Source organism: Amblyomma maculatum, chromosome 4 (genome assembly GCF_055883805.1).
Source record: "Amblyomma maculatum isolate TAMU_Amacu chromosome 4, ASM5588380v1, whole genome shotgun sequence".
NCBI classification, from domain to species: domain Eukaryota; kingdom Metazoa; phylum Arthropoda; class Arachnida; order Ixodida; family Ixodidae; genus Amblyomma; species Amblyomma maculatum.
The window spans coordinates 37677443-37689447 of NC_139347.1; the positions used below are offsets into that span (position 1 = coordinate 37677443).

General features: G+C 43.4%; 1 protein-coding gene across 1 annotated transcript in view; it reads right to left on the reverse strand.

Moving 5' to 3' along the window:
• Positions 1-12005, reverse strand: part of LOC146190743 (piRNA biogenesis protein EXD1) — a 37400-nt gene that overhangs the window by 22840 nt on the left and 2555 nt on the right. Inside the window, exons 5-9 of the mRNA XM_084601118.1 lie at positions 11552-11646; positions 10749-10835; positions 8332-8436; positions 5381-5461; positions 2315-2470 (exon numbers count right to left, since the gene is read on the reverse strand). Coding sequence (XP_084457244.1) covers positions 2315-2470; positions 5381-5461; positions 8332-8436; positions 10749-10835; positions 11552-11646 — 524 coding nt within the window. The remainder of the gene's footprint in view (positions 1-2314; positions 2471-5380; positions 5462-8331; positions 8437-10748; positions 10836-11551; positions 11647-12005) is intronic.

Here is a 12005-nt window from a genome sequence, read left to right on the forward strand (position 1 = left end):
GGGTGCTAGTGTGGCTGTAAAAAAAAAAAAAAGCAGAAAATGATGAAATATGCAGTCAGATTGGACCTGCAACAATTCACTGTGCTAAAACACTCGGCAGAACCCCCCCCCCATATGCAATAAGCTTCAAAATGCAAGCTTGTAACTTGCTGCTCAAGATGCCTGCTTTCAGATTATGCAAGTCACCCTGTATGATCTAGAAGAAACTGCCTGCAACACACAAGGTTCTCTGATGAGGTTCTCTGATGTTGCCTCTGATAGGACAACCAACGCTCCAAAAGGAAAAAGGATAACTTAGTTTCTCTTCTGAAACCTGAATCTCATGGTTCCACTCAGGGCAAAGGTGGCCTAAATGGCAGCATGAAACAACCTACTCAGCTTAACATTCTATAGGCACGGTAGGCAGAAAGGCTGTAGCCACAAACATCATGTACGTATGTGATTAATGAATACATGCTTCAAGTCTTCACAGCTTGTCTCCAGCTTCTGCAAATGCCTGCGATAAACACTTGGGAACTAAATCCTTAACAAAGGAAAGACTGCAGCAGTGAGGTTGTTGGTTTAGGTATCTGCATTGCATATAATGTCTTTTCTGCAATTAAGTTGTGTGTCCTCTTTACTGAATGTCTTCGTGTGCTTGCACAATATTCTAGCTACATTCCCCTGCCACTTCTTGATGATATGCTGTTTTCAGCAGGTCTCAATCTTGGTCGAATACAGCATGCACCACCCTTTCCAGCCAATTTCTCAATCCTACTTATAACGGACATTAATGGAGCAAATTATGCTGGACAAGATGAAGTAAAAGCAGAGTCTGGTTGAGCCAAGCTTTACTTCTATGGCAGTTTTATATGCCGAATGCATCAAAAAATTGGCAGTAGCTTAGCTCAGCTATGCCAAGACATACTTAGTGAGAGGTACGTTTCCCTGGCTAAGCTTGTTCTGGTCATTCATGTTTAGCAATGAGAGACAGCTTTATTTATGACATAGTGGGCACTTTGGACCACTAAAGTATGATGAGGTGAAAGTATCTGTTGCGCGGTGGTCTGAAGCCCTCCACTAAGGCACCTCTTTCTATTTTCACTTCCACTTTCCTCATTTTCCTTACGACTCGGTTAAGGTGTTCACGAAGAATTGTGACAGATACTGTGCCTTTTCTTTCCTGTAAACCAATCTGAAACGCCGCTGATGCCTACTGCACTGAGTCTGCTTCTATGTGCTGTGTGGTGCGGCGTTCGAGGGAGAGCCAAATGAATGGCGCCACACGGACACCTGGATCAAACACCCGGCGAGGTCAGCTTCGTATATGCGTGCATCGCCTGGTGACGTCATCATCAGTTGTGATGTCACTTCTGGTTATTGGACATGATTTCACATCCGATCATGACGTCACAGCTGATGACATCACCATGTGATGACATCATAGCCAGTCATTGTCATTACTCATGGCTATTTAGTAATGACTAATTAGTGACTAGTTAGTCATCAGTCATTAGTACTACACCACTGATGTAGCTTGCCACGTGATGTAGGAGCGGTTCAACCATGGCTCGGCCACCACCGCAGCGAAAATGCGACTTTGCGGCCAATGTAGCTCTCGCTACAAAACTTCAGTCTGGCACTCAGTCAGGAATAACGAAGCGGGTCTGTACATTCACATGGCTCAAAATGTGCAAAGAAACGGAAAAAATTAGTCGTGGTTTAGCTCTGCTTAACACTAGTTGAATCGTGAAAGCAATGGCGGAAGCTTCTTTTGCCTGCTATATTATTCCCTATCACGTTACATTATTGGGGACACGTTACATTATGGGTATGACGCAAGAACGTAAGCTACCAGCCCACATATAAAGTTACGCTTCAACCAAGCCATATGGACGTGCCTGTGTGGCTACCAACCGGGTTTACCCGACGGCTTGAAGAGGGGCCCCATCTGCGGTCGCTCTTGTTGCTATGGCAACAACACGCCATCTGCAACGTGGCATGGCTACCGACAGGGTTTACCCTACGGCTTGAAGGGGGCCCCATCTGCAGTCGCTCTAAAGGTCAAACGTGGCTACTGGCCAGGTTTACGCGACAGGCTGAAACCTAGCGTAGTATTGCTTACGCAATAAAAAATAACACTTTACACTCCGCTAAGATATAATATGAGAGGGGAGTACGGCCCCCGCCTCTGCAGAGCCTAAATGCTAAGGCCACAGTAAAGAAGCTGACAGGCAAATTCTGGTTAAAACTATTTCAGGTAATAGACTCTGACACAAAAAAAGTTCTGATGCCACCTTGCCAACAGCCAGGATAGGTAGTATTAACTACTGACCTCCTGGCTTCCTTTCCTGGAACGTGTGTACTTCATCTGCGCATAGTTGAATTCGAGTATGTTTTTGAGGCAGTTCTGGACGCCCCGCACAAAATCTGGAAACTTGTATTGGCCAACATCCACACTCGCATTGTGATAGAGGATGATGTCAGCCACCTAGGAAACGAAAAGGAAACAGACCGCAACTCTAGTAGGCAGGCAACTCAACACTCCTATCAACTAAGTGTGTCGTGTTGTGGTTTATGGCGCTCAAGTGTTAATCACTTGAGCGCCATCATGTGTCAGCTGCATGGTTGAATTTATTGGCTTTGTAAGAAATCTCTTATAGTGCATTTCGTGGTTGATTTGGAGCTGGATGCCCAAATCAAAACAGAGCTACCTAAACACATACAGAGTGAAAAACCCTTCGTCGGACAGCGAATGATGCTGAATTGATTCCAGAAGCTGAGGTTGCATCGTAGGGCAAGATATGTTGCGAGTGATAAATATGTGGGGGCGCAGCATTCTGCAACTTGCGTTTGTACACTCTTAATGCTGTAGGCATTTTTGACAGACATACTTGGAGATGTCTGTCATGAGATGCGCATGAAAAAAGGTGATATCCAGCACTGTCTGCTAACATTTTTGAAACCACTAAAGACATCCAAATAAAATGCGCAACCTCCGGAAGTGAAGGCATCGCCAGCTAGAAGTTCTGGCGAGATCAGACTCGTCTGTAGATCCACTCCGCTGCAAAAGGAGTTGCTCCAAACGACCAGAGAAATATGTGCAACCTACCTAGGCCAAGCAGTGGAATTCGGAATCGTCATTGCTGAGTAAGAAAAGCTGCTCGGTTTCTTTTAACTCTTTTGCTGTCACAGATGCACCGGTACGTTCTCTATCTCGCATTGAAAACATCGCACCTGAAAGCTGGCGTGCTTGAACTGGCTGCGCCGTCTGTCAATATCTTTCTACAATTCATATTTTCACGCTGCGCTGTGTTGGTACGTATATTGAAGAGTACAGAGAGCATGCATATTGAAGAGTACGAATCATTGGCCTTTTAGCTTTATTTTGAGATGATGCCACGGCGTTACTATGCCTACGCATATTTTTCTCTTGCGCCCGTGTGCTTCCTCTGCTCATTGAGTAGGCTGCACCGTTGTGCTTTGAGAATGCTGCACTGCAAAGACTGATCCGTGCTAAGGGTTGCGTGAAGCACCCTCAAACCGCAACAGGGCGATTTGAACGAGGCACCACTGCTACAGCATAGCACTGGTTTTTTTGGCAAAGGAAATGTGCCCTCTGCAATGGATAAGTGGTTTACTACTAATAATTTCGCAATTTTGGGCAAAAAACAGCAGAATAAGCCAACGCTGCGGAAAAGAAGCGTGGCTTATAGAAAGACATGACACACAGCTACCCTTTTGAATTTGGCGACGTCATTTTGCATGCTTCGTGCGTTGAACCGTGCTCACAGACCTGGTATCTTCTTTGCGTTACGCTTGCCCGATGACGGTTTTGTTTTTCTGTTCGCCTTTTCACCAGTGTGCGTGCACTTATTAATACAGTTGTCAGAAAGGCAAATTCGACGCCACTTCCAGTGAGTACATTTCTCAGCATAAAATCTCACTGTGCCGACTCTCGTCCTCCTCTATTTTTGTAAGACGAATCTGAAGGCCATGCCTGATATGCTAGTTGCTGTACTATAGCCTATCATCTAAGCCCACGCAGATGCGAACTTTGTATTCTGACCTGGCTCAAGAAGAGATGCATGGCATCCATAATAGACCCCTTTCATAAATGTTAAGTCAGCTTCACCTCTATGCTGCATTCCCCTCTAATGGAGGAACAGCAATGTATTGAAACATTATATTATGGCCATAATTCATATCATTTATGCATCGGAACATATTCGCATAATTGCTCTATTACCACTACATGCATCTGTGTAGAAGCAACATGCGATTTCAGGTCTATATCGCCGTTTTTCTGGCGGCCAGTGGCGCCATGTTTGGGGAAAGAAGTAGCGTGGGAAAGCCTACTTAACGATTTTTGCAAGGGGTCTATTAAGCTGATTAAATAAAGCATACACAGATTACTGCTCAGCTGTTTTTCCACAGACTGTGACTGCAAATCAGCTCTGGCTAGACAATGCTGACACTGCTGTGAGCCATCCCCCCAAAATGAAAAAATGAGATCATGCTGATACTCTACGGGAATCCTTGCTGACGAAAAAGCTGACTGCTCCCATTCAGCACGTCGAGTAGCGTTCTCACTGAGCTTAATACGAAGCGAGTATAGGTATTTAGCAGTAATGTCAGTGAATTTAATATTGCCCCAATGAATCTAAACACAAGTGTAAAAAATGACAACACTCACTCAGACTGAAGAAAGCATATCTGAATTCTTCATGCATGTGGTGTTGAATAATGGCATATTAGTAATGCAATAATTTTTGGAAATGCCACTATATTTGGCTGTGTGACAAAAATATTACATGCTTGTAAAAATATAAGATCTTCTGTAATTATTCTTTCATGAGGTGCAATTAAGCCAAGATTATGGGTTGCTGCGAAGACACTGCAAATAACTGCATAACTGCACATGGCTGTGGCTTTGCTCCAGCAACACAGTTTAAGCAAATAATTACTTCAGCACTGTAAATATAGAGTAGTGATCCAGTCTAATGCAAAGCAAAGGTTTAGGATTATTATCAGAACAGGGGCTAGATATGAAACTGTTAAAGTAGAAATTAATTTTCACCATATTCATTAGTTATTACTCCTAAAACCCTTGCAACCGGTGACTAATGGATTGTGAATGGACCGACTGACTGTCACGGAATGCATTTTTAAAGATACAGTAAATCCCTGACTCATGCCTACAATCCCCATACACAATGTGCCTGCCCTTTAAAAAGGAGATGATGACAAATTAAAGTTTGTTTAAATAGAGTCACTCTTTGAGTATACTAGTCTTACTCAATGCCACAGCAGGCATTTGGGGTTTGGTGATACATAAACAGCACACCATGGCAATAACCCGTGATACAGCACGGAGCACAAGATGTAAATGCAGACTTGCCATTGTGTCAAACACATTGTCCAGGCTAACTTGGTACTGATGGTAAAGGCTGTCTGACAGATGCCGGCAGCCATGGATTACCTACAATATACAAGGTAACACTGTAATGAGTATCTCTAGCCAGCTGCACTTGAAAGGCTTCCAATTCAAGCAACAAAAAAAAAAGGGGGGGGAGGGGGGGGGGCTGAAAGACTAGCGAGGAACAAACATACAGTGGAGATGGCAACAAAAGGATGAAAAGAAAACGAGACATGCTGGCTACATATACAAAACAGAACACACAACACAAGCACAGTTCACTGAAGGCTTTTGTTGTTTTTTTTTAACAAAAAGAAAAGCCCAATCACTTCTTACCAGAGGTAGCAACACTCTGGCAGTAAAATTTTTTTCATTCAATGTCAGTGCACGTTAAAAAAGCCCAGGTGGTAGAAATTTCCGGAGTCCATACGTAGGAACAGATCGTATGTAGGAAGTCCATCCTGCCGCTTCATAGTCTGGGCTCCAGCCCACTCAGGGCTAGGAGGAAACGAGGCAGCAGATGCCACTATACTTTTAGAGAAATTACTCAGCTGTACCAAAACAGACAAAATCTTTACCCCCACCCACGTAAAGGGTTAACGAGAGCGGAGAAACGAGTGTTTCTTTGCCTCCTTACGAACACCATGATGTGCTCGGCGTCACTTAAACATTCTGACAATGCCTTCTCCGGGGAGTGCCCGCACTGTGGGGAAACGTCCTCAGACCTCTTCCACATGGTGTGGGCGTGCCCCTCCAACCCTGCCTTTGCACTTAACCCAAACCCCACCTGGCAGGACTGGGAGGCGACCCTACTAGCTTGCTCTAACCTGAAAACCCAAAAGGCGCGAGCAATGGCGGCAGCGGAAGCCACTGGGGTCCCGTACTAGGGACTCCACCTTGTGTTTGTGAGGGGAAGGGCACTAAGCCTGACCCCAGAGCAATCTCCATGTAACTCTCTTTAATAAACGTTTTCACCACCACCACCTCCACTACGGCGTCTCTCATAGTTTGAGTCGCTTTGGACGTTAAACCCCATAAACCAACCAGTAAAATCTTTCTGCTTATCGCTGATGATGTGCAGGAAGCTACTTGTATAACTGATCATGCTGCATCCTTTTAATCCAATTTTATCAGAAGTGCATGTTTAAACATTATCTCCTCTCCTTTCAAACAAAGAGATGGCAATACGCAATTACTCAATGATGCAACAAGTGTTACCCCACTGCAGAAGCAGAAACTAGCGAAAACACTTACATGATGCTGCAGAAGTGATGAAACTCAGTGAGAGCAGGTGCAAGTGTCTGTGGTTTTGACCCTCTGCGCCTTCCTCCCTAACTCATGGTACAGAGCAAGACTGCTACTTGTCGAAGCTGCTCTTGGTGGCGTCGCACAGGGGCATGCCATACCCAATGTGCAGTGAAAAATTACGATACTCGAGACATGGACTGCGTATAAATGGCCTGACTGTGGGAGAGTGCTACATATTGTGCGAGCTACGCTGAGCTACAAATGGGTAGGGCTTGGCCCACCCTTAGCCAGAGTGATGCATCTGCATGGGCTAGTCACATATTTGCACACAGACTTTTACATCGATTTCAGGGGGTTGAAGATAAAGCTCCTGCTGTAAACTGTGGCGAGCTGTTCAATAATAAAAAGCACAGGAACAGGCTTGCAATATGAACCTAGGTTCAAGAAACCCTAAGGACTGTTATCTCTATAAAATATTGATTTCCAATAGGTTTAATGCTATAACCACCAATCTGAAGAAAATAAAATCTATATGATTTCAGGCAAGATTCGTAAAGCCGTAAGGCAGACCAAAATTCGGACATCTTATGGAAGAACTGGAAGAGTTGGCAGGTATGCAACGTGCATGACTGAACGGTTGTAACTGTTGTCTCACAGTGCTCACAGTTTTAATATACCACTCTGATATAATGTGCATGCTCTTCAAGATCTGGCCTAGAAACTACATCAGTGAAAATATTATGCTAGCCTTGTACCATAAGCAGTGCTAGTTCTAAACCTGTTTTCATATACACAAACAAATATATCTTCCTTTTTTGCCAAAAACAATTTCTAAATGAAATGCTTTGCCCCACAATTTCTTGCCTTTTTACCGTCTTTGGTGTTCTTCAACAGTATGACTGTATTATGCATTATTGCAAAGTATGCATAAGTCACATTATGGTATACTGTAAGATCACAATACTGTATTTGCCAATTTCCTTGCATTCCCTGACGTGATCTTCGGTACTCTTCGGTTTGGTTTATGGGATTTAACACGACACACACTAACCTAAAGGTATGAAAAAGAACTGAACAAGGGTAAATGGGGTACGCCTCAGTTCGCAGATGAGCCAACGTTTCGACAAGTGGACTTGTCTTCACCTGGAGAATACAGGAAAATACAGCTTTAATCAGAAACCAAAGCAGCACAAAGCTCACACCTTTTCAATATCTTTAGACTCCAAGATTTCCTTTAGTCCAAAGTGACTCAGGCTATTGAGATGCCTTGTAGTGGAGGGACCCATATAATTTTGAACACCCACGATTCTTTAATGTGCATTCACATCGCACAGTACATGGCTGCCTTGCGTTCTGCCTCCGTTAAAACACGGCCAAGGCAGAAACTGGGTCACCTGCCTCAGCTAGCGAAGACCCAACCAAATGAGCCACCATGATGGGCACAATATTCTTTTATGATTTTCCCTCCTCCTCTGCTTAGAAAGGGAGTTATGTCCACACTATTTCATGCATAAATAAATCAAATTTCTTTCTGAGAAACCACAACTCCACTGCAGTGATAAGGTGCGCCAATATATACACTCTCAAATACTGGCAGCAAAGGAGCAAAGTGTGGGGTGGTGACAATTCAGACCTAAAGGAAACGACAGTTTTAATCAGAAACCGAAGGAGCAGAAAGCTCACACCTTTTGGATATCTTTAGACTCCAAAATTTCCTTTAGACCATGGCTGAACAGCTCCTCCTTCAAGGCAAACACATCAAAGATGTGCACCTTGGACGACGTAGCAGCCTGGAAAGTGGAACAAAAAAAAAAAAAAAAAAAATATGCTTACCTCCACTAGAAATTAAAAAAAAATTGCATACCACCGACAAAAACTTGTTCAGGGGAGGGATAAACGAGTATCGACGCCTTCACCAAATATTCACTAGTTCTACACAGTAAAAAATTACGCACCGAGTTCTACAAAAAATAAAATAGCACACAACAACAGCCATTAAGCATAGCAATTTTATATCTATTCTTTAAAGAGCACTGCAAAGATTCCCCAATAGAAATAAAACATTCTCAGTTGCAGTACATCTATTTAAGAGGACGCTGAGGGTACTTTCAGGCTTGCCTGCGTCAACAGATAACTGCATTCTAACTACAAAGAGCCTCCTTACAGCGGACATAGAGCATGTATAAGCTAGCGATAAAATGAAATACAGGTACTGCCCAACCAGCAAGCAAGCTGTAATGTATCAAGCACAGCTGAAGGATAGGCTACACTACCATCCACTTTTGCGTTATTAAAACCAACTTCAGTTCAAACTTGGCAGTGTATAGCGGAGCTGATACCGCCTTGGCGGCAAGTGGCACTGCACTCAACCAGGCCTCAGAACTCCGGTGCATTTGCAGCAGCTGCAAGTGACCAAGCGGTGCGGGCGAAAGTTGACTTGCCGATGACATAGAGGCTCTAGGAATGTTATAAATTTAGCATTTCTCTCGCTTTCATTTTTTTTCCTGTGCAGAGTTCACCAGCCTGAGTCACAGATCTCATAGATAGGGTGGCATAGTGTGTAAAGTGGGCTATGCACTGCAGCTAAATAAAGAAGCTAAAAGAATGAGGAATGAATCACTTTATTATCACTGCCCACGAATTCATCATGAAAATGTGCACGAGTTCTCGGCGTACGAGTAGTTCCTTGTTTGAAAGGCCAACCTATCGCAATAATCTGCAGAGCATACTGGGACAGCTGTTTAATGAAAATTATCAAATTACAAAGCGTGCATGGTGTAAAAAGTCAACGCGAGAACTCGAAAAGAGAAGCGAAAAGAAGATGTGCGCAGTCGTTCACGTCTCTTTTTGTCCTTCCTTCCATCCCGCTTCAAGTCGCTGCACCAACTTTATTTACAGCGAATTGTAACGCCAACTTGCCTCACTGCAGCTAAAAGTTCATAATGACTGCTTGCAATGCTTCTGTCCACAATCCTAATCTATTTACGACTAAGAAGTCACATACCTGCCACAAAACATGCAAAGACAAATGCGCGATGCGCAAAAGCATGCATCATTGCGTCAGACGAGTTAATACTTCCGAGCTGATACCCTCCGCCCATCGCGAGCCAGCTCTACACAGCCTTAGTCAACAGACTACTTCAATTACCACACCACCTGCACCGGAAGACGCCCCAGTGCTGTGATTTTCAAGGGATGCGGAGAGTTTGTAAATTTAAGCTGGTTCTAGTAACACTGACCCACTTACCAGCATTGGTTGTAGAGTCGCTTATCAGTCATTATCATTATCATGAGTGTACATGATAAAACATGAAGATTAATGTTTTATCTTATAGTGAAAGCTCTACTTCACGAGTAGCTAATTCCAAACTCAGGTTTGAGCATTTTTTTGTCCTTGAAAAGACCAAGTCACTGCACCATGTGGTTGCTGTGCTCTGTCGATGTCGTCGTGTCTATACTGGTTTTCGAGACAGCACTGCTTCCATCTGGTATATTGGAGGCACTTGCATGCCTCTTTCGTTCTCGACGACGTGGGTGTCGACTGTGTATGTGCACTTGCACTCACGTCTTCTTCTCTGATCTTTGGTTGACAGACGTTGATTAAAGTCTTACAAGCGCTACCTGACATGGATTGCTGACATGTGCTTTCACTCGACTATTCGGATTAGCCACATCAAAACATTACCATTTTCTGCAAAACTGACTTCCTCGGCAAAATAAATAAATAAATAAATAAAAATAAGTGTCTTGCAGTGCCAGGCAAACATTGGCAAAGCCAGAGAGACCCATAGAATCGATTTTTAAATAGAGTTGTCTTAAGTGTCTTCTTTGATGAAACAAGGCTGCTGCTGAAAGCTACAAAGCTTTCTCGCATCCCAAGTGGCCATAAACAAAGAGAGGATATCTGACCCCCCTAGCTTTGTGTTATCTATCTAAACTACAAAAGTACCATCAATTCACAGCATAAACTATGCTCGTGACAGGGCCTACACACCCCAACTGGCTTCACATGCAAGCACCACTGGATGCTTCAATCAGCGCGCTTGTCATGCTAGACAGCAAACGCATAGCCAGAGCTTTGACACAAGCTCCAAGCACTCACCACCAACACAGAAAGGAAGCCATGTCGTCCAACTTTTGTCCCTTCATATCCAATGGAAATGGACTGTTCCTGCTTCAAAGCTGCAATCTATGAAAAAAGTAAGAAACACAGAAATGAAGTGAAATGGCAGGGTACGCTACAGTATGTGCAGTTTAAAGTCCCAAATTGGCTCTGGCTATGATGAGAATTGCCGTAGTGGAGGGCTCTGAATTAGGCAACCTGGCATCATTATTGCCCATTAACATCACAAAGCAGAACACACAGCCTTTAAGCTTAAAGTTTCGCTTCCATCAAAATGCTAATGTAAAGTTTGGGCTCAAAGTAACATACTCCAGCACAGTAGCCAGGCACATAGCCCCTGCGGTGGGCCAGAATGAAATAATATGAGACTGGGGACTAACAGGGTGACATTCATGCTACAATTTATGCAGAATCTAAAGCATCTCCTTGAGGTGTTCACTTGTGTGAATTTGATTAACTGGCCCACCATTCAATTCAACAGACAGTGATCTACAGACTGGTGCTCTCATATGTAAAAATTTGCGCAGCATACAGAGAGCACAGACACATGGTGCTCTCAGTATAAAACACAAATTATGTATTATGTAGAGATATGCAGTTTTTGTAAAGTTCCATTTAGATGCTTGCAATGTTCAGTAAAATTATAAATGTATACATAAACAATCTCTAGTCCATGAAAGTGATTGGCAGGGTTATCCTGCCCAGAGCAGAAAAACTTTAATCCTGAGCATAACTCAAAACAGAGCTCAAGAGTCAGCACATACAGAACAGTGCATACACACCGCATCACTGAGCTGGTCGTTCACTTTGTCAACAACTTCAAATTCAGTGGCGATTGGGTGCTTCAGCTTCGGCAAGTCTTCAGGGGAACCCATGACTGCAAAAGAGGTAAGTGTGAAACATAACCTAAAACAAGATTAACCAGAGTTACTGCATATACTGTCACATTTCCTTATGACGGAGACACTTTTCTGTGTTAAGCATTCGAACACAAACATACGCAAATCTGATGCACAATACTGATATATTTCCTGCCAGTGCTGCAGCATGGCAGTTCGATATCCGAGAAATCTCAACGTGAAAACTAAATTCGCTGATCTGGTAGCACAATCTGTTCTCATTCTTGTAGAATCTTTCTTAACAGGATGCAGCGTATGACCTAGTGCAAAATAATGGATGTTTAAATGAACAGAAATTCTGCTTTTTTGTTTTGTCTTGTTTATTGCATTATTCATT